Below are 20,818 nucleotides of genomic sequence, written 5' to 3'. Positions count from 1 at the left end.
TGGTGGTTGGTGGCTGGTGGGACTGTGGTTGTGATGGATGGATGGATGGGTTGTTGTGATGATGATGATAGTGATGATGATGTTGATGAGAAGAAAAGGGTCGGTCAAAGACCTTGCGAATGAAACTCTTTATACTACCTACTACCTCGTCGTGATCGATGAAGTTTTTTGTCCGATTTGTAATGCAGACCGTGGACCGGTCTCTGAGCGGGCGGGGTCGTCGTCGTGGGACGTCCCATCATTACCTTGGCGACGTATGCTCGCGTGAGCGCACGACAACCGTCGAGGTTGACTGTGGAGGAGTAATCCAATCACGGTGGTATATATGGTTCGTTTTGTCAGCAAGGTGGGGGCTTACTCCCACTCGATGCGCCGGTATGGCCTACCTTTCCAGCATACAGGTAAGCACAAGTGGACACGGAACGCGGTTGACGTCTGGATTTGCTCGCCGTTGCTCGCGGTTCAGTCGGCAGCCGGTGCATGGTTTCTTTTGCGGTATCTCACCCGCGAATATCTATTACCGTTTGTGGTAATATATCCGCTGTCAAAATCCGGCAACAAAATGCCATATCAGTGTTTCTGGCGGGACTGCTCTGCGCCGTCATCACAGTGAATCCCCGCTTCGGTATGTTGACAGCCGGTTCTTGTCGGCTAGTCTGACGTAGTCTCGCCACCGGCGCCATCTGGCGCCATCACAAGGTCCCGTTGTGGTGTGGAGCAACTCATAAAGAACTGTCAAGTCTAGTTCATGCATGTACATACAAAGCACCCATACCCGGCTACTCTCTTTACATACTACTCAAATGGCCCAATCTCACACCAACGCATTCCAATCATCAACCTTGAGTAAATGATATGAACGCTTCAGTCTCTCAGCCTAAATCAGATCTATGGAAAAAGTCACACTCCGCCTGACCCGCTGTGCACGCAATCGCAACCAAGAAGGACTTTGTTGCATAACCTTATTCGAGACATGGTACAAGAGAAAGGAATATAGGGGGGTTGGCGCTCACTCACACACACACACAAATTCCCTCCTCCATCCTTGCGAATTTCCCCTCGTCCCAAAGGTCGATTTGTTCCCCCTTTCCCATCACTCCACGAAACATCTATTGTCGCTAGTACAGACAGACACGAGAGGAAGAAAAAATAGGTAGGAAAACCAGCCATCACACTTCCTCGTCGCTGTCTTCACCCAGCAGCTCTCCCTCGTCCGGATCCACCACTGCGTAGTTACCCCGTGCGAACGAGCCACGAGTCGTGAACGTCTGGCCAGAGTATCCACCGCCGCCGCCGAGTCGGCTCGACGCGCTGCGCCACAGGGAGCCCGCCAGGAGAGGGATGGCCGACAGCACGGCGACGACACCAGAAACCGCGGCGACCGGATATGTAACCCAGCGGCTGTCGCTGTCGAACGTGGGGTGGCTGTCGCCCAGGCGGATCTGGCCGAATTTGCCGTCCCAGTTGCGCCACACGTACCAGCCGATGGCGCCCGCCGCTGCAAATGGCACGATGACGGCGAAGAAGATGGCCATGACCGAAGTGCCGTGTTTCTTGTTGTACTCCTCTTCCTTGTTTGGGCATGGCCGGGTGCCAGCGGTAAGATCGAGCTCCTTACCGCCCTCACATGTCGTCAGGGGGATTCGGCGGTAGCCTGTAACGTAGTTGTACTCAATGACGTTGGGGTTCTTGCAGACAGCATCGTTTTCGACCGGATCAAGGCCCTGGACAAGTATGCATCTGCCGTCATTTTCATCACGCTCAAAGTTGTAGTCACTGTAACATTCACGTTAGCTTTGCTTCCAAGGCAAGAGGGTCAAAACGACTTACCATTCGAAGTCGGTCCTGGTGCAAGTGCAGTTTTTCTTGATGTTGTGCAGTTGCTGAATATCGTGTCCATTCCAGCATTCGGCGCCAATCTTCTTGCGGTGATATTGGGCAATGTGGCCGAATAGGCAGTTCTCTTGCTGCATTGGATGCTTTGGTTCCCACAGGTCATAATCGCCAGCCTCAGGGTTGCTTTCATCGAGATCGCATGTGCGGTCAAACAGTCCGGAAAAGTCCAAGTTGATTGTGACGAGACCGTCCGAGCGACCCCAGAGGAGGAAGCTCTTCGATGTGTCGCTGGGAACGGTCGAAATCGAGTCGACGATGATTGGCTTGTCAGGACTGAACTTGTACTGTTCCCACTTGATGCCCTCGTCAAGAGAGTAGTAGACCGTGTCAACAGGTTCTGACTCCTTGACAATGACAATGATGGAACCCTGGTCGCCGTATTCCCACATGAAGGTTCCCTTCATGGCCTCATGCCAGGTGATACCGCCATCTCTCGTGACGAACGTGTTCCCGTCTTTGTAGCGACCCAGATATTCTCCAACGTTACCAACGCCCATCATAAGCCCGACGGCAGACGGGGAGGAGAAAGTGTCCCGAGGATCCTTGCGCTCGGTGTAACCATGAATGTGCAGGGAACACTTGTCGAGGCCACCAGAACAAGGATACTTGGCGCCGTCTGAATCCTTCTCAGGAGGGGGGATCAGAGCCCATTCCGCTCCATCGTTATGGGTGATCATAGACTTCAGCTTCTTTGAGGCGCCTTGGTCGACTTCATCGGCGTTGGCGACGATGTTGATCAATGCCGCACCTTCTAGGCCCTGCATCTTCTCGAAATCGACATAGCCAGCCTCGTTGCGATTGACCTTGGCGATGCTGAGGACATATTCCGTCCCGTTGCTGTTGCTCTTGAGGATGGAGCCATACTCCTGATCTCTTTCGTTGTTCATGGTGACGTGCAGGAAAACCGCGTGTGTAGAACTGTCCAGAACTGTGTAAGCCTGGCGATGTTCCAGGTTGAACTTGTGCGGGAACTTGGCATCGGCGAAGGTCTTGCCATCAATGCTGACGTCCACCTTGAGCCATTTGTGATCATCCGTCTTCTTTGCGACAATGATGAACTCTGCCATGGTGGCGAAGTTGGCAACGTCCTCGTAGTGCACCTTCTTGGTCTCGAACCAGTCGGTGCTAGACAGAAGCTGGAGAGGCTTGGAGGTATCTTCACTAGCAAACTGCTCGCAGTAGACGAGCTGCTCACTGTCTTCGCGCTCTTCCCTCCAAACGAACTGGCACTTTTGGACGAAGCGGAGAAGCGGCTCCCAGCTTCCTTCAATTCCGCCCTTAGTCGACTTGTAAGCTACGGAATGGCAATCGCTGCTGGAACTTTCGCAGTCTTGTCGACCGGTCCAAAGGATCCAGTCCTTCTCGTGTGGGTGGAAGCCGAGAGTTGATATCCTCTCTCTGGTCGGTGGATCCGGAGCGTCGAAGGAGTGGATGCTGTTGGGCAGGCCGCGGTCCTTGGAGTAGTAGACCTTTTTACCCCCGGTCAAGAAGTAGACGATGTCGTTGAAGTACTGGTGAGGGTAAATGGTGATGACTTCATCATCCACGGCCTGTTTCCAAGTCTTGCCGTGGTCGTGTGTTATCCAAGCGGTGCGGTCATCATCAAGCATGACAATAGTCTCGTCGGTATCTTCACGGTTCGTGGACTCGGTTCTTTCCAGGTAGTAGTACTCCCGGAAGTCGCGAGCATTCTTGAAACGGTTGAAAGTATGCTCAACCTTTCCGCTCGCTGGTGACTTCTGAGAATCCTTGCAGTCGCGCTCCTTGGGTTTGTCAAGGACGACACCTCCATCCTTCTCACACTTGTTGCCAGGAATCAGGCGCCAACCCGAACTGCCCTCGAAATGCTTATCCCCTTCTTTGCACTGTCCGCTGGGCACAGGGATTGGGCCGGCCGGAACACATTCCCCGTCCTTGCGGATGAAGTTGAAATCGCATTCGTAATCCTCCTTAGTACACTTGCACGTCTCCCACTTTGGCTCAGGATCGACAAATTCGTCCAGGATGAAGCAATCTGCGTCCGGCTTGCGTCTGCGGAATGATTGCTTGCGGCCCATGATGCAGCCGGGCTTGCCATCTTCAGTCTTACGGGCGTGCCAAATCTCGAAATCGTCATCCTTGCACTTGCGCTCGTGAAGTCCAGCGAAATCAAGGGTATAGATGGACCACTCTTCCTCGCCTTTGCTCGCTATCAGGACGAACTTGATGCCAGTAGAATCAGGAATAGTGGTGAGCTCGTATGCAGTGACCTTGTCTGGGAGTTTGGTCGATTTCCAATCCTTGCCATGGTTCAGAGAATATTGAACCGTGTCGGTTGGTTCTCCATCCTTTATGGCAACGAGTAAAGAGCCCTTGTCTCCAAATTCGTACTTGTAGGGCCCTTCAAGAGCTCTGTGCCAGGTCATGCCAGCGTCGTCCGAAGTCCAGAGGTCGCCTTCCTTGTAGGGCCTGAGGACGTCGCCAGTATTTCCAATCGCCATCACCAGGCCTGGCGCCGGACTGGAAAAGACTTTGCCACTGTTGTGCTGCTCCGTGTAGGAATGCACTTGAAGGATGTGGTCCTTCTCCGTGTGCAAGTCGTGGAATGTCCGCCCGTCATCGAAGCTGATCTTGGAGTGGAGCTTCTTGGACTCAAACAGTGGATTCTTCTCAACCGCCTCCCAGTTCTTCACGGTGTTGACGAGAATGATGCCTTGGATGTTGGTGAGCTTCTCAAAGTCAACGTAACCCGAGCCATCGCGGTTGGTGTGGGCGATGTTCCGGGTAAAGTAGGTTCCGTTGGAGTTGCTAGTGAACATGTTGCCCATGTCGGTCCACGAGGACGACATGACGTCTACTTGAATGCTGTAGTTGGTGGACTCCAGAATGGTGTAGGCATCCTCTTGGAGCTTGTGGTCTTGGCCGAACTCGGCTCTGTGCCAGGTACGGGTGTCGTCGGTCACGTAGAGAGCCATCTCATCGGTGCCCTCGGCCTTCGCGGCGGCGACAATGTAGCCCTTGGCCGAGGCCAAGTGGGCAATGCCGGCGACAGTGCGACCCTCGGACAAGGGTGGCTCGACCACCGTCTCCCCAAAATCGTCGGTGATGATAAGGCGGTAGTCCTTGCGCTGCTTCGAGAACTTGCCCTCGGTGACGCAAAGGATGCGGTTCTGGTCGTACTTGTCGACGGTGGTGGTGAAGACGTCGGTGTTGCGTGCCCACATGCAAATCTTGCGCGAATCGATGAGCGGCTGGAAATGCTCGAAGCCATTCGTGGTGTACCAGGTCTAGACAGGCGTTAGCTCAGGGCGCAAAGCGGCGGGGGCGGAGGCGCACCTTTCCGACGCAGCCTCCAAAAAGATCGCAGCGCTCAGCGCCGTGGAAGAGGACGCGTTCAGGGTCGTCGGTGTGCCAGCTGATGGGGGATTGGCCGGCGGCGGCATCGGTCTCGAAGGTGCGCCATGTCTCGCCCTGGTCCTTGGTGTACCAGTGCTTCTTCTCCTTGCCTAATGCCACGGCAACCTTGTTGTTGTAGGGATGGTGGAGGATGCCGACGACCTGGCGCTCGCCGAGCGGGCGGTCGAGATACTCCCAGTCCAGGCCGGCGTTGGTGGTGCGCCACACCTTGCTGTTGCCATACTCGATGGTCAGGGCGGTCTCGGTGTCGTCGAAGAAGAAGAGGCCAGTTGGCGGCGTCTCGAACTTGTGCTTCTTGATGGTTGGCTCGTCGGCCTTGGCTTGGGCGCCGATAGCCAGCAGGGCGCTGAGCCACACGGCGTTCTTCAGTATCATGATGGCATGGGGATGTGAGGGCGTAGTGGGCGGAGGGCGGAGGACGGATCGACAGGTGTTGTCTGGAAGAAGGATGCGCCTGGAGCTGTGAGCTTGCTGCCACCGGCTGCCTAGCGCGGCTTCGAGGTCAGCCTCAGGCCGGTTACGTATCGCGCGCTCGGGCCACGCGTGCGACGGCTCCGGTTGCAGGTCCACCAGCCTCGTCACGTCGTCCTTGTCCGCGCAATCCCACCCGCTTCCTGCCCGCTGCTCTCCGGCCTTCGCGCTGCAAACCAACCGCCTGCCCAATGCTGCCTCCACCCGCGGCGCCGCCTGTCCAACGGCACCAGCGACGCGTCGGCAAGCCAGCAAGCCGGCATGCAGGGGTCCAGTGACAGCGCTCGGCGGGGACCGCCACCCATAACCCGGCTGCCGCGGGCGTGTCGTAGGGCGCGTTCGCCGGCCCCGACAACTCCATTACTGTCGTCTCAGTCCCGCTTCGCATTGTGCACACCTTTTCCCTTCGACCGCCTCGCCTCTTGAAGCCCCACCTGTTCTGGCGCGTCCGCCGTGCTTTCAGCGCAGCCAGCGAGCATCCTTTCCACCCGCCATCGCACTGCATCGCATCCCGATTAAAAGAATTTTTTCTGCTCTGCATTTTGCCATAACTCACGCTGTTGGGCGCAGACATTGGCCGCTTAGCGCCACGGCAGTCGTTGCAGCAGAGCATTGAAACAGTCAGTAACCGCGGGCGAGCAGTCCCAGCATTGATGATCCGCACAGCTGAAACCACCCCTTCCCAGACAAGCCCATCTGTCCTAGTGCACTACTAGTGTTCGTGGTTGGCTCCAAGTTCCTTTGCAGATACCGCATTTGGGTACTTCTTTCCGATTATGGAGCAAGAGAGCCGTCATGACCACTGGCTTGGCCGCTATGCCAATGACTATCATGCATGGCGTCGAGCTCAACACCGCGGCAGAGACGTCTTCCAGCGGCCTCTCGGACTTATCGAGACGTCTTTTGACAACGATGGAGCCTTCTTCGGCGGCAGGGCCGACGTCAGCACCGCTATGTCCTTCGAAATCCGAACCAGTCTGACCCCCGAGCAATTGCGCGAAAGAATCCTCCTCGCCTGGGCCAACCTCCGCCTTCACCATGTTCTCCTCATGTCCACTGTCGATCGCGACCCAGTGACCGACCGCAGGCACTTCAATCTCCATCTGCCCACAACTGATGCCGAAGTGGTGGAAAACGCCCTGGAATCCGTTACGTTCCTTGAAGACTACTACAGCACAGTAAATATGGACGATTGGTTCAAACACATCAATAACACGGCTCGAGTCGTGGACTCAGACAAGACCTTGTCGCGGCTCTTCGTCCATCCAATCGTCTCCATCTCGAAGCACACCTTCCAGCTAACCTTCACGCTGATATGCGCCCATGAGATATGCGATGGCGTCGCTGTGCTTTACAACTGGGAGCCGCATTTCCTCGAGCTTCTGAACACGCCAGAACAAGACCTCCGCAGAGGACTCGAGGCCGAACGGTCTCCGGATCGGCTCCGGGGCCGTCTCCCAAGAGCACAGGAGGATCTCTATCCCTTGGTCCAGGGAAGCCCGGCACGCAAAAGGTGGTTCTGGGCGGTTATGCGAATCCTCCGACACGTCCGTAGACCACCGCCAGCAGGTTTCGTCAATCCACTGAGGCGGAGCGACCGGCGAGAGCAGGCCATGTCATTGGCTCCAAAGTACCCTGAGGTCTTGGATTACTCGGAAGACCGCAAGCCGCCCATGAACAGCTTCAACGTCAAAGCAGAGCTCTCAAGGGAAGCCACGTCCCGTATCGAGCGGCTTTCGAAATCAGTTGGTGCCAGCGTTGGTGCCGCCTGCTTCGCTCTCGTGGCCATGGCCATGATGGAGATCGAGGAAGCAAGAGACCCGCACACGCTATTGTCGGAACGACTGCCCTACGTCGGCTCTTTCCCAATCAACCCCCGCCCGTTCTTTGGCTACACGGGCCCCGCGGATTCGGTCATGCTCACCTTTAGCGACGGCATATGGTTGCCGTTCCTACCGTCAGACCTGCCTGCGGAGGGAAGGTTCAGGCTCCTGGTGCGTCAGGCGCACAGGCAGTTGGGTCAGTACCAGAAGCGGATTCGGGGCGAGAAGATGAAGGGTAGCTTCGATCCCACCGATCCGGCCCGGATTATTGCGTCAAGCTACCTTCTGGCAGTCGAAAGGGCCGACGCAATGAGGCCAGAGCATCTGAAGACTGGGGTCAATCCTCAAGGGGCGTATCCAGCCAACTTCAAGTGGAGGCCGGCAACATGTGGAGTCAGTTCGATTGGATCCATAAAGAACTTCCTAGCTCGGGGCAAATATAGCCTTGGCGAAGACACGGTTCGCAAAAACGGGCTTGCCGCGGATCTCTACAGCTTTGACCGGACGGGTGTGCGTGCCCGAGACTTCGAGTTCCTGTGCGGGTGCTGGGGTTCAGATGAGGGCCTGAAATTCAGCGTATCGTATGACGGCAACGCCATAGATGAAGAAAGCGTCTTGGTGTGGAAGGCTCTGATGGAGGAGATGTTCGAGCCCAGCACAAAGCCTAGACTGTAGATTGGACATGCAGCGGCGCGTGTGACTGGCTGGCAATGGATTTTTGTTTTTGCTAACATTAGAAATTCTTCTTGCGGTCAGATTTGGAGCATTCTTCACGGATGCTGAAGCTCCATGGATGTGGAATGCATGCACGATTCATTCAGCGCGCTGGACAATGCCAGGCAGACGCAGTGGCAATATGCAATACGCCCGCCACGGTTACACCAGCCAGCGTCTCACGCACAGTCAGCGCGGTGTAAGCCTCCTCGCAAGGTATAGATCTAAATATGCAACCTTCCTCTCAGCCGCATCGTCGCCGCGGTTTACATGTGCAGATTCCAGATTCCAGGCAGACGGAGCAATGCAGGCCGAGAGGGGCTAGCTGAGCGGGAGATGAGCAGAAGCGACGGCGGCGACAAGGGCCCGCCTGCAAAGCAAAGGCCCAAGCGCTGGTGCATTTTTGGGCCCATCGCCCGCAGCCCCGGCCTCGACGAACACGGTCACAGGCGCTCACAGCCTGGGGGCAGCCTGGGGGCAGCCGTGAGGGGAGGAGTCATGCGCCAAAGCCACCACCGGCGGCCGAAAGAGGACAGATGGAGCCTGTGGAGGCGGGTGGCTAGGGCCCCACTAGGACACGGCCGCCGAAGATCACCGCTGCAAGCCAGTCCCTGCTGACGCCAGTAATCACAAGCTGCCTAGTTAGGGCTGATGCTGCGTCCGCCTGAGGCTGTGAATCGTGTGCAACGCAGAGACGAGCTCGTCGAGCACGCGCTGCGCACTATAAACCCCGGCCTGCGCGCGCGTGCTTGCCTTGCCTGTCTTGCACGCAGCAGCGGCGACACAGCCAGCTCAGGCCCAATACACGTCTTATCGTCTATCAAACTGCAACACCGAGAACACGAACCAGCCTCCTATTTCCGCCGCCTCCTCTCTCGTCCTTCCCTCGGCCCTCTGCCCCCCAAAACAACACAATGCTCTGGACCCGCGACGAGGGCCGCTGCCCTTCGCCGCCGCCAAAGACCAACGGCCTCGCCCCGAAGCTGAAGATGCTGCGCGCCGAGACGGTCAAGCTTCTGCCATCGCAAATCGGCAGCCCTCACGGCTCAGGCCCTGGCCCCCTGCCCTACACCTCAAACCCAACCGAGCTCATCTGGAGCGACCTCAAGCTGTTCTTCCGCGTCTCCTACCTGCTGCCCGCCATCTTCTTCCCCTGGGGCAAGCGCCCCGGCGACGAGATCTACCCGGACCTGGGCAACGGCATCCAGCTCAGCTGGCAAATCACCCTCATCGTCTACCAAGTTCTATTCATCCTCTCCCTGCCCTTCTGCCTCGTCCTGCCGCTGGCCTGGTTCCTCGTCTACGCCGCCGCCGCCATCGCCCTCTGCGTGCCCATATGGATGCTCGTCAACGGCAACAAGCACGAGGTCCACTCGCGCCGCGACATCGTCCCCGAGCACGAGCACCCAGACGAGTGCTGGATCTTCATCAACGGAGTCGCAGTCGGGTAAGTCATTGCCCCAGCCTTGCTTTTTTTCCAACCCACAACAACGTCACACGTTTGCTAACAAACTCTCCAGGAAGTACTGGCTGCAAGCGAACCTGGACAGGCTGGCCAGGATATTCGGGCGCCCCATGACAGGCATACACAACAAGACCAACGGCCTGATCTTCGACCTGGTGCAGTGCATGATCGAGCGCAACCTCAACTACTCGACCCAGGACATCCGCGACGCCTACCGGCTCGTCAAGGACGCCCTCATGGACCGCAACCGCAAGAAGGTCGTGCTCCTCCTGCACAGCCAGGGCGCCATCCAGGGCAGCCTGATGATCGACTGGCTGCTCGCCGAGCTGCCAGAGGACATCTTGCAGAAGCTCGAGGTCTACACCTTTGGCAACGCCGCCAATCACTTCAACAACCCTGCCAAGTCTTCGTCCCGCCACCGCCCCGACGGGGACGGCGAGGGCCGCAGGCGGAAGAAGGCCATCCGCTACATCGAGCACTATGTCAACGACGAGGACATGGTGGCCAGATGGGGCGTCCTGCATTTCATTCATGAACCCAACCGCTTCATGGGCCGTCTGTTCCAGCGCAAGGGCACAGGCCACCTGCTCAACCAGCACTACTTGAACTACATGTTCCCGCTGGGTTCGGATAACCGAGTGCTCGACAAGAACGACTTCATGGACAGCGAGGTTGATCTTGACCATGACGATTACGACGTTGACAGGGAGGGGCTGGAGGATAGCTTGTGCGATCTCCTGAGTGGCTCCGACTCAGACTCCGATTCAGGCGGTTCGGACAAAGCCTTTGTTAACGATTTCAATAGTCCCGTTCTTCCTGTCGTTTCGACCCATTCGTTGGCAAGTAGTTCGCGGCATATGCCAAAGCACCCGAAGGTCAAGGACTTCAGTCGTCTCTGGCAGTATCGGAATGGGCAATGCCCAAGAGAGTAGATGATGCATTATCGGCAACCGGAGTTCCGCCTGGCGTTTGGTATCCTCTGCTACAGCGCTGGACGTTGAAGGTTAGGGAAAGAAAGATGGCGCGCTTCTATGAATTCTGGGTTTTGCTCATCAGCACGGCGTTGATCAGTCGGGGTCACCTTTCAGTAGACGATCGGATTGTTAGATAGAAAATTTGAAATAGTCACGATGGATATCTCGCAGCTCGATGACTAGTATTGCACGAGGATCTATATAATAGGCGGAGAATTGTTAGATGACCATTCGAGGGATGGTTTCTTTTTCTAAGCCTTCTGGGCAACGATCCCTGCACGTCGTTAGCACAAATGCGGGCGGTTGCCTCGTTGTGCGACAACTCACTCTCAACGTCAGCGACGCTCTGGTCCAGGATCTGCTTGAGCGTCTTGGGGTTCTCGAGTTCCTTCTCGATCTTGGCAATGACGGCCTCGGTGAGCTCCTTCTGCTGCCTAGCCTTGACCTGGCCCTCGTAACGGACCCAGGAGTCCAGGGCGACCTTGGCCTCGTGAGCGAGGGCGGTCTTCTGCTCGAGCTCGTAGGCCTGGGCCTCGAGCTTGGCGGTTTCCTACAGCCACTGTCAGGCTTCTTCGGCCCAGCGGATATCCCAGAAAGAAGGCGCAACGCGCCAAACGGCGCGACTGCATTTGGGATCATACCTTCGAAACCTCGAAGAGCGCCTTGGTGGTATCGATGACGCCACTCAGGTCCTTGACGCTCTCAATGCGCTTCTGGACGGCCTGGGTGTGCTCCTGGCGCGCCGAGTTCAAGATGTTCTTGATCTTGTCGTTCTGGCCCTCGGCCCACTGTCTGTACATGGGGCCACCGTACTTGCCGACGGCGAAGAAGACGGTCAGGAGGGACAGCATGACGATGGACTCCTCGTTGATGACATAGAGCTCGTTGCTGATGGCGGCGGCGGACAGACCAGCGCCGGTGGAGAGGATGGCGGCCTTGGAGACGAGGCTGTTGCCGGGCAGCGAGTCGATGATGGACTGCGCCTTCTTCTTGGGCTCCTCGGTCGGCACATTGGACGCGGCGCGGGCCTGGGCGAAGACCGCGGGAACGGCGCGGACGGGGACGGTTGGGCGGAGGCGGGCGGCGCCTGTACGCGGTCAGTTGGTGCGCCAATCGCTCCGGTTGCGCTCGAGCTGGGCTGGGCCCTACCGACGGCGCTTCTTGCGAGACGCGAAGCCATTGTTGCGGATGAGAGCGGAGAGGTATTCGACGGCTTGACGTTGGTGAGGAGCTCGGAAGTTGAGTTGCAAAGACCTGAGGACGGGCTTGGCATCGGCGTCGGCAAGCGTCCGAGCGCCGCCCCAGGTGTGCCTTCCTAACTTTTTCGATGCGCAACCAACGCGACAGCCTGCGCCCACCCACACACCTTGTGCCCCTCGAAATGCCCATGATGGCTCCCGAAATAGTCGCCGGTCACAAGAGAAAGCGAATCGCCGAAAAAGGCGCCGCCGAGAAACGCTCCAAATCAAAATCTTCCTCCAAATCCGCAGCCACGGACGGCGACGACGAACAAGCTCGAATCCTGCTACTAGAGAGCCAAATCACCGAGTCGCGACGCCACTACAACAATGTTGTCGAGCTGATCAAGCTGGCGAAGGATGGCGGTGCGGAGGAGTCGGCAACGCTGGCCATCATCGCGCTTTGCCGCGTTTTCTGCCGGCTGCTGGTCGCTGGGAGCATGAAGAAAAGCAAGGGCCTGCCGGATTCGGAGGTCATGATCATTCAGTGGTTGAAAGAGAGATACAAGGAATATGTGGAGGTGCTTCTGCAGCTGTTGAAGGGTGGTGAGCCCGTTTTGCAGAGCACTGCCCTTACTCTAGCCATGCGTTTGGTCAAGGAGGAGACGTCAGCGCAGAAGGGGTCCGGAGAAGATGCATGGAGAAACGGCGTGTTCTACCAATTGGTGTATACTTTGGTCGCTTCACCTGCTGCCGAGCATGCGCGCGAGGAGTTTGTGGAGAAGTTCATTGAGGAGCATGATGATGTCAGGTTTTATGCCCTGATTGCGATTGCGTAGGCTGCCTCCACATCGTCTTCTGAAGTATGTTGCTGACTTAGGTAGATCGTGCCTGAAAAACTCATCTACGCCGGCGGAGCAAGAACAGGTTGTTGCCAGCAGCTTGTCGATCCTTTCTACCCTGGAAGGTGTACCGGAATCCAAGGATGAGCTTGAGGATTTCTATGGCCCGGAGCCCGACCACCACAAGCACCCGCTCTATTCGCTGTCTGCGCACAGGCGACAAGGCCAAGATGCCTGGCTTGCTGTATTCCGCGCCGGCCTGGACAAGGAGCAAAGGAAGACTGTTTTGAACATCATGACTTATAAAGTCACACCGTGGTTCTCCAAGGTCGAGATGCTCATGGACTTTCTCACTGACTCGTATAACGTAGGCGGCGGTACCTCGCTGCTCGCCCTTTCCGGCGTCTTCTATCTGATGAGGGAGAAGAACCTGGATTACCCGTCGTTCTTCACCAAACTTTACTCCCTACTGGATGAGGGCATTCTGCACTCGAAGCACAGATCAAGATTTTTCCGTCTCTTGGACGAGTTCATGTCGTCCACTCACCTGCCGGCAGCGCTGGTGGCCAGCTTTATCAAGCGACTCTCGCGGCTGGCGCTTCATGCACCACCAGCGGGCATCGTTGTTGTCGTACCTTGGGTGTACAACATGCTGATGAAGCACCCTGCATGTACATTCATGATCCACAGAGTAACAAGAGATCCCGAAGCGCGGAGAAAGCTTGAAGAGGAGGGTATGGAGGATCCGTTCAGAATGGAGGAAAGCGATCCGATGGAGACCGACGCGATTGAGAGCAGTCTCTGGGAACTCGAGACATTGCAGTTCCACTATCATCCCAACGTCGCCACCCTTGCCAAGATTATCTCTGAGCAGTTCACCAAACGGTCATACAACCTGGAGGATTTTCTGGACCACTCGTACAATGGGGTAAGTCACACGTCACATGCCACTACTAAGTGTACGGAAGACACTAACAAGTTCATAGTTGATTGAAGCAGAGTTTGGCAAGGAGATAAAGAAGGCACCAGTTGTGGAGTATGAGATCCCGAAGAGAATCTTCACAGCAGAAGGCTCTGACTTGGGACCTCTGGGCGGGCTCATGACCAAAGTTTTGGAGACTTGCTGAATCGGCCTCGGGGGCAAGACAATATGAAGATTTCCGCTGTTCGCTTGCCAATGTTCACTCCTGAATCTCAACCAAATAATGTCCCCCGTGAATGTTGTTTGATGAGGCCCGACTGCTGAAATGCAATGAAGATCTCAATATCTGGCATTTAAATCGATATACAAAGGGGTCAATGGGAATCAAAATCACGAGCGAGCTCAGGCCGGCTCGATGCCCGCTGCATGAATGAGGCAGAAGCTTAAAGAGGAAAAGCTTCGGGACGTTGGGCTGCGAGTCATGTCGTAGGGCTGAGACAATCACGTGCGACGTTGACTTCACTTCGTGCGCGCCTCAAGTCCGCGACGCGCTCTCGTCCTTCCTCTTGTCGCACAGCCACCCACGACACTGCGCGCATAGCTCATCCACCCTTCGCTGTTCGCCTCCACTTGCCCTTGCTTCCGTACTCACGGTCGGAACGCTCAACATGTCCGAAGACAGCGAATTACAAGCAAAGATCGCCGCTCTGGCTGGTAAGCCGCAGACTGCCAAACACCGTCGCCGCTCGCCCTGACAGACGTGCCCGCCGCAGGAAGGATCAACATCCACAAGCAGCAGCAGCAGCAGCAGACCGAAGACCACCACCCCCCTGCCTACTACGGTAAACCCGCGAAGCGGACGACTCGCCACCGTGAGAAGACCATGGCTGATGCTGGACAAGGTCGCGGTCGCGGACGTGGCGGTTGGGCGCCCTACCGTGGCACCCCATACGGCGCTCCGCGTGGCCGTGGTGGCAAGGTGTTCAATCGCACTCTGGTCCTGAACAACAACCGAGCCAGTAACGCTTCGTCTGCCGATATCACTTCCCCGACGAACGCATCCACTGCGGACGGCGCCCCTTCGCCGCACACCAATGAGGCATCTGGATGGGTCGTCAAGCGTGATAGGCATATGCAGCTGATCAACCCCGCTATCTACGATCAGGTGGCTCAGCAACGGGCCAAAGATATAGAGCAGAGCACCGAGCAGCGCCGCCAGCAACGCAACCTGAAGGAAAAGGCCAGGCTCAGCAAACACTTCCAGATGACGCTGGAGCCCGGACAAGCCTCGATTGGAGACCAAGCTGCCACGACCCCGCAGAAATACGAAATCGAAGTCGACAACATCCGCTTCCGCGTCACCGATGGCGGCAGCAAGCTCGTTAGGATCTCTAGTACGTCGGCGGACATGGCCGCTCAGCCGGTAAATGGACGTTCTAAAAATGCGACAGACGATCCCAGCACCGCACGCACAACGCCGAAACAGGCCAAGATTGGTGGTGTTACGTTCTTGAGAAGCAAGAACGGCAATCTCTACCGTTCTGGCCTCATCAAGAACAAGCAGTACGTCGGGATAAGGGTTGCACCCGCCAGCAGACTAACGGGGCCGCAGGAACAAGCCTGTCAAGAAGATCAACGAGCCTTGCCCAAGGTTCACTACCACCGGTTGGCCCTTTCCCTCCCACTCAAAGGATAAAAGCGAGGGCGTGCCTCGCGGTCCGGTTCGTATACCCAGAAGCCACACTAACGCGAAGAACAGGAACGTGCGCCAAGGGGCCGCTGTGTCGCTATCTGCATGACCCGCACAAGGTTGCCATCTGCAAGGACTATTTGCTGAGAGGCAACTGCGCGCTTGGCGACGGTTGCGACCTGTCGCACGACCCCAGCCCCAATCGCGTCCCTGCATGCGTGCATTTCATGCGCGGCAACTGCACGAACGACGCTTGCCATTACGCGCACATCAGAGTTAACCCGAGTGCGTCTGTGTGCCGTGCTTTCGGGACGGTCGGCTACTGCGAGAAGGGATCTGACTGCGCCGAGCGCCATGTGTTTGAGTGTCCTGATTATGCTAACCACGCAGTCTGCCGCAACCCCAAGTGCCGGCTTCCTCACGTCGACCGGGCTGGCCAGATCCGCAAGGCGGCGGCGGCGCAAACGGCCAGTGCCGATGCCGAGATGGGGTCGCCAGATTTGTCAAGTGACGATGAGTACGACGAGATCGACAGCGACGACGTCGATTCGGATGATGAGATTGAGGAAGACGTGGTCATGCACGGCTCGGACGACAACGGCCAGGAGCTGTCGCAGCAGCAGGATTTTGTGGGCTTCTGATGTGCAAGAGTAAGTCGTTTTACACCGGCACGGAGAAAGAGGAGAGATTCCCACCCCATTGTAGTGCTATTTCCAGGGCCATCGATTCCCCGTTCGGTGGAGCCCCCCTTCTGGCGGCGGCGTGCTCAGTGAGAGCCGCTGCGCATCATTGCCCGGAGTGATTGGTTGATACCCCGTTGACGGAGCGCGGGCGTTTGCTGTATAGTAGCTCGGGACGAGAAGAAATGAAAACGGTCTTGAGAAGATTAGCCTTCCCCACGCCAATCATGCGGCGCGGGCGGTGTCAAGCCGCATCCGCAATGGAGTCTATGCCACCTGAGCTTAACTGAATCGCACTACGCGAGAGCCATCCGGGTCCAGAAGGGCAACTTGATCTCCGCACAGCAGCGCCGCCCGGCCGATCCCTACTTGGCTTCGCATGCGGGGAAGGTCGATCTCCCGCGACATTCGCAGCTCCGTATACCACGGCGGTCGCGGGGGAGGCGCTCGTGGCGGCGTCCGGACGATCAGCGAGCGCTTTGTGCCTGGCGCATTTAATTAGCCAAGCCGGACAGACTGGGGCTCGCGATTCAGTAGGCACCACCTCCCGCACGCGGCTGAGCCCCTCCCGCTGACCACAGCTCCCTGCGCGCCTGTACATTAAGCCCAACGCCCAGCTCCATGCCTCGGCCGCTCCTTTCCAGACTCTCACGCTCAATCGCCGCGTCGCATGAGCACGCGGGTCCCACGTCCGCAAGCCCGCTCCTCCGCCCGCCCGTTTCAAACTAGAATCCCCCGCGCCTCCTCCGAGCGCCGCCCGCAACAGCAACACCATGACGCTCAAGGACCTGCTGAAGAAGAAGGACAGAATCGGGGACGAGGCCGCCGCCCAGCCGCTGCCGCCCCGCGCCAGCGCCGACGATGCAGCAGCGCGCGCGCCGCCCCCTGAGTTCACCTTCATGCGCACAACCACGAGCACCCAAGAGGTCATCGCCCCGCCGAGCTTCCCCGGCGAGCAGCCGCCGCCCAAGACGCCCACCGGCCACCACGGCGCCTTCCTCTCCCCCAACGACGTCTCGCCCGGCGCCAGGTCGACCCCCGAGACGCGCAGGAGCATATTCCGCACCTTGTCCAGCGCCGGCTCCTCGCCCCGCGGCGGCGAGAACAAGCGCCTGTCGGAGCGACTGCACCTCGGCGGCCGCTCGCGCTCCGCCTCGAGCCTGGTCAGCCTGCCATCGGACCTGCCTGCCGTCGACGAGAGCGTCGCGCGCAGTGCCGACGACGAGGCGCAGTGGGAAAAGAGGGCGACCATACTGGCGAAGGGCACCTTGATCAGCAAGTCGGGCAACCTGGGAGACGGGGGGCTGGAGGCGCCGCGCAGGAGCCCAAGCCCGGCCGGCATCGACCCGGGGAAAGACGTATGTTGTCTCTCTCTCTCTACACCACACGTTGCTGCTGCTGCTGCAGGAGCGCTATTTGTGAGACATGAATGCTGAGGCTGGCGGGGTTCGCTCCGCGCGCGCGCGCAGGCAAACATACAGGAAGCCATCAGGCTCCACGAGGCTGGCGGTGAGTCTCATGCCGTCATACAGGGACCAACCCAGAAGCTGACCTTTGGGGGCCACGACGACAGATCTGGAGCGGTCGACGGAGATTTTTGGGCGGCTGGCAGATCCGAATGGGACCAACAATGCGCTGAGCCAGGTGCTATACGGGCTCGCCCTGAGGTCAGTCACACCTCAGCCTCCCCTCCCCTCCCTCCCATGATGCGGCGGCTGTGACATGTGCGGGCGGCGTGCTGATGGTGATTCATGCGAGGCAGACACGGCTGGGGCTGTCCGCCAAATCCTGAGTTGGCAGTCACGTATCTCTCGCATGCGGCATCGAACAGCGCGGAGATAGAGGCTCTAGCGTTGCAGGCGGGCATGAAGAAGGGCGGTGCGGCCAAGGGTGAGCTCGTTTTGGCCATGTTCGAGCTTGCCAATAGCTTCCGGCACGGCTGGGGCGTCAAGAAGGATGCGCCGGCAGCCAGGCAATACTACGAGACGGCGGCCAACCTGGGCGACACTGACGCAATGAACGAGGCGGCGTGGTGCTATCTCGAAGGGTTTGGCGGCAAGAAGGACAAGGTGAGTCACCCGCAAGGCCGAGTTTGGGCAATCAGGCGGGCAAAGAGGAAGGGGAGAAGAAAAAGAAAAGAAACATGTCCTGCGCAAGCCACATCTTCCATGTGCATCATGCGCCGGCACATCTCTCCGACAGCCTCACTTGTTGGGCAGCGACAGGCAGGGGCTAATCTGGTTCACACGCATTGCAGTTCAAAGCCGCACAGTTCCTTCGATTGGCGGAGGAGAAGGGAAACAAGACGATTGGCAACACCTGGTAAGCATGCTCTCTCGTTTTTCACCCAGCACACGCGCCCGTTTGGTTTCATATCCCCGATGTCTCTGCCCCAATGTCTCTGCCCCGATGGCGCTCTGGTCCGATGGCTCTGCCCCGATGCCTGCCCTGTCATGCGCAGGAGGTAGGTAGGAGAGGACAGGCTCGTCACTCGATGCTCGGCCGTCACGTCACGTTACCGGCAGATGGCGGAGATGGCGGCTTTGCGGGAAGCGGGTTCCACGCCAGCCCGCAAATGATCGCACTGCGTCATCGGAATCCACCTTGCGGACCCTGGCCGCGTTCGTGCCGCGGCTGGCGAGGCGGCTGGCGAGGCGGCGGCGAGGGCGGCGGTGATGGCGATGGCAGCGGGCGGCAGCGAGCGGCAGGACTCTCTCTCAACAGCACACAGGCGTGGAGCCAGCTGTGGCTTCGTCACGGGCACAGCCGGCCGGCAGCGTTGCCGCGGCGCAGAGCGGGCTAGCGCGTGTCAAGGGCCGGGGGGGTGCTGGCAAGCATTGGCTGTGGGCGGGAGTCGCGGGAGTCGCGTACACAGCTCCGACGGGCGGCACCAACAAGTCATCAGCCTCTGCTCCGACTGCCACGGCTCTTTCGCTCGCGCCCTCGCGCCCTCGCGCCCTCGCGGCCTCGCTCGCTTAGCGCCGCCGCAGGAGAAGAGGCACGCCTCGGCCCCCACCCACCTGCCCAGCGTGCCAGTCTGCACCGACCCCTCCCAAGCCATGCACCAGCTACAGCGTCCAAGCCGGCCGCATGCGCCCTACCCTGCAGTCACCTCAGAGCCTGCCTGGCCCGCCGCTTGGCTCGCCGCTCCTGCCTCTGCCGCGCATACACGTGGCAGTGCAGCAGTGGTGCGCGCTCCGCTGCCCGTTCGCTTGTCCCCGGCCAAACACGCGTGCACACCACACCACCCACACCACCAGCCTGGATCGCGCGATGACGGGCAGGTTCGTCGAGCCTGCCGACCGGGTGCGCCGCCGGTGGTGCTGGTCTGGCGGGCCATCTTGCGTACGCTCTCGCGATTCCGATCCCAGATGGGGCGCCAGCAGCGGGGAACCGCCGGGAACGAGAGAGAAAGCACTGGTACCAGACGGCAGGTGCCCGCGCACGGCACAGAGGCAGGAGCAAGCAACCGGAGCAACGCGCGGAACCGCAAGAGATTGAGAAAATATCCCCTGCCTCTGTGTTGTTTTCCCTTTTCCCTTTCGGTTTCTGTTGAATCTCTCTCTCTCCTCTCGTTTCGTTACCCTTGTTTTCTGCTTATCCATCCAACCCGCTCGCCGCTTTTGCCCTCCCCTGGCCGATCTGTCTCCTCTCCCATCCTTTCCGGGAGCGAGCAATGTATTGCTTATGCAGCCCTGGTTTTTCTCACTCCATCCCGTCTGCACCATGTTCCTCGATCTGGTTTCGTGCACGCCTTGGACGGTGATGTGCTGGAAAACTAGACGAGATATAGACGTGGATGGCTGTGCTAATAGTTCGGCACGAGTGAGGAGAGGGGGAGAGCGCAGGCGGGCGGGGGACCTGGTCCCCCGTTCTTTTTTTTTTTGTCTCAATCTTCTTACTGCTACCATGTGTTGTGGGATTACGGATCTGCTGACATTTTTGACTTTTGCCGGTTCACAGGATCTGGAAAGACAAGTACAACCCCAAGACATGATAATGATGATGACAATGGCTTGCTCTGCCGCAGCCGAGGAGTAGTGGCTGGGGGTGGTGCGAGAGAAATCCCAGATGGGGGGGAGTGTGAGATGCGTGAGGCGCAGCTCTTACGCACACACACGCAGGACGGCAGCTGGGCGTGGCTGGGCCATAAGCTCCGTTGGCATGCGGAGGGGGGAGAGAAGCAAGAGGTGGCGTTGGTGGTCTTTTTTTCTTTCCGGCATCGTTTCCGGCATTGTTCTTTGCTCGTTTGGCTTGTCCCAGTGCTATTGGCGCTCCACCAACCTTTTATGGTTTGCCCAGATGGACTGACCGGACGGCTGAATGAAGCGGAAGGCGGGGGACGGGCAATGAGATGCCAACGGTGCTTCTCTCGCTTGTCCGCGCGGTCTTCTTTCCATCTCGCCCTTCATCCCTTCCTTCTTTCCTTCCTTTCGATCCATCCCGCGACGGGGACATGACGAGCGAGGCGGCCGGGAAGTGGCGACACCTACGGGCGCCCGGCCGGCCGGCAGACATGATGGGCAAGAAAGCAGGTAGGTTGGCGAGGGAGATGTTGTTGGCATCTGTTTGCTTGTGTTTTTTTTTCTTTGTCTTTTCTCTCTGCTACTACCCCATTAGCCTTGTGTGTGTCGTCATTGTTTAGGTTTTACTCAGTCGTTTCTGCTTTGTTGCTCATCTTGTTGCTCATCTATGTTTTCCTCTCTTTGTTGGCATTCTACTGGCTGGGAAGAAGGGAATTGGGAGGATGGGTATAGGAATTGGGGG

General features: G+C 58.2%; 7 protein-coding genes across 7 annotated transcripts; 5 read left to right on the top strand and 2 right to left on the bottom strand.

The window, feature by feature from the left end:
• Positions 1-1,169: 1,169 nt before the first annotated feature.
• On the bottom strand, positions 1,170-5,667 carry BKCO1_540007 (vacuolar protein sorting protein; the record flags this gene model as incomplete). The annotated part of the gene is made up of 3 exons (XM_020277279.1): positions 1,170-1,776; positions 1,831-5,162; positions 5,212-5,667. 3 exons carry the CDS (start codon positions 5,665-5,667, stop codon positions 1,170-1,172), a joined length of 4,395 nt encoding a protein of 1,464 aa, XP_020127155.1.
• Positions 5,668-6,539: 872 nt separating this feature from the next.
• BKCO1_540006 (uncharacterized protein) lies at positions 6,540-8,261 on the top strand (the record flags this gene model as incomplete). The annotated part of the gene is made up of 1 exon (XM_020277268.1): positions 6,540-8,261. One exon carries the CDS (start codon positions 6,540-6,542, stop codon positions 8,259-8,261), a length of 1,722 nt encoding a protein of 573 aa, XP_020127156.1.
• Positions 8,262-9,214: 953 nt separating this feature from the next.
• On the top strand, positions 9,215-10,697 carry BKCO1_540005 (alpha beta-hydrolase; the record flags this gene model as incomplete). Its single annotated transcript, XM_020277257.1, has 2 exons — positions 9,215-9,747; positions 9,821-10,697. The coding sequence occupies 2 exons, from the start codon at positions 9,215-9,217 to the stop codon at positions 10,695-10,697; spliced, it is 1,410 nt and encodes a 469-aa protein (XP_020127153.1).
• A 293-nt stretch (positions 10,698-10,990) lies between these two features.
• Positions 10,991-11,919, bottom strand: BKCO1_540004 (f-type h+-transporting atpase subunit b; the record flags this gene model as incomplete). Its single annotated transcript, XM_020277246.1, has 4 exons — positions 10,991-11,013; positions 11,067-11,289; positions 11,381-11,826; positions 11,889-11,919. 4 exons carry the CDS (start codon positions 11,917-11,919, stop codon positions 10,991-10,993), a joined length of 723 nt encoding a protein of 240 aa, XP_020127154.1.
• Positions 11,920-12,120: 201 nt separating this feature from the next.
• On the top strand, positions 12,121-13,886 carry BKCO1_540003 (ribosome biogenesis protein; the record flags this gene model as incomplete). Its single annotated transcript, XM_020277235.1, has 3 exons — positions 12,121-12,752; positions 12,802-13,687; positions 13,746-13,886. 3 exons carry the CDS (start codon positions 12,121-12,123, stop codon positions 13,884-13,886), a joined length of 1,659 nt encoding a protein of 552 aa, XP_020127151.1.
• Positions 13,887-14,349: 463 nt separating this feature from the next.
• BKCO1_540002 (ccch zinc finger protein) lies at positions 14,350-16,012 on the top strand (the record flags this gene model as incomplete). Its single annotated transcript, XM_020277224.1, has 5 exons — positions 14,350-14,395; positions 14,455-15,075; positions 15,133-15,244; positions 15,294-15,346; positions 15,441-16,012. 5 exons carry the CDS (start codon positions 14,350-14,352, stop codon positions 16,010-16,012), a joined length of 1,404 nt encoding a protein of 467 aa, XP_020127152.1.
• An 812-nt stretch (positions 16,013-16,824) lies between these two features.
• On the top strand, positions 16,825-18,377 carry BKCO1_540001 (tetratricopeptide-like helical; the record flags this gene model as incomplete). The annotated part of the gene is made up of 5 exons (XM_020277213.1): positions 16,825-17,409; positions 17,521-17,560; positions 17,625-17,718; positions 17,814-18,120; positions 18,309-18,377. The coding sequence occupies 5 exons, from the start codon at positions 16,825-16,827 to the stop codon at positions 18,375-18,377; spliced, it is 1,095 nt and encodes a 364-aa protein (XP_020127150.1).
• Positions 18,378-20,818: the final 2,441 nt, after the last annotated feature.

Source organism: Diplodia corticola (assembly GCF_001883845.1).
Source record: "Diplodia corticola strain CBS 112549 chromosome Unknown scaffold54, whole genome shotgun sequence".
NCBI classification, from domain to species: domain Eukaryota; kingdom Fungi; phylum Ascomycota; class Dothideomycetes; order Botryosphaeriales; family Botryosphaeriaceae; genus Diplodia; species Diplodia corticola.
This window is presented reverse-complemented; position numbering and strand designations above follow the sequence as displayed.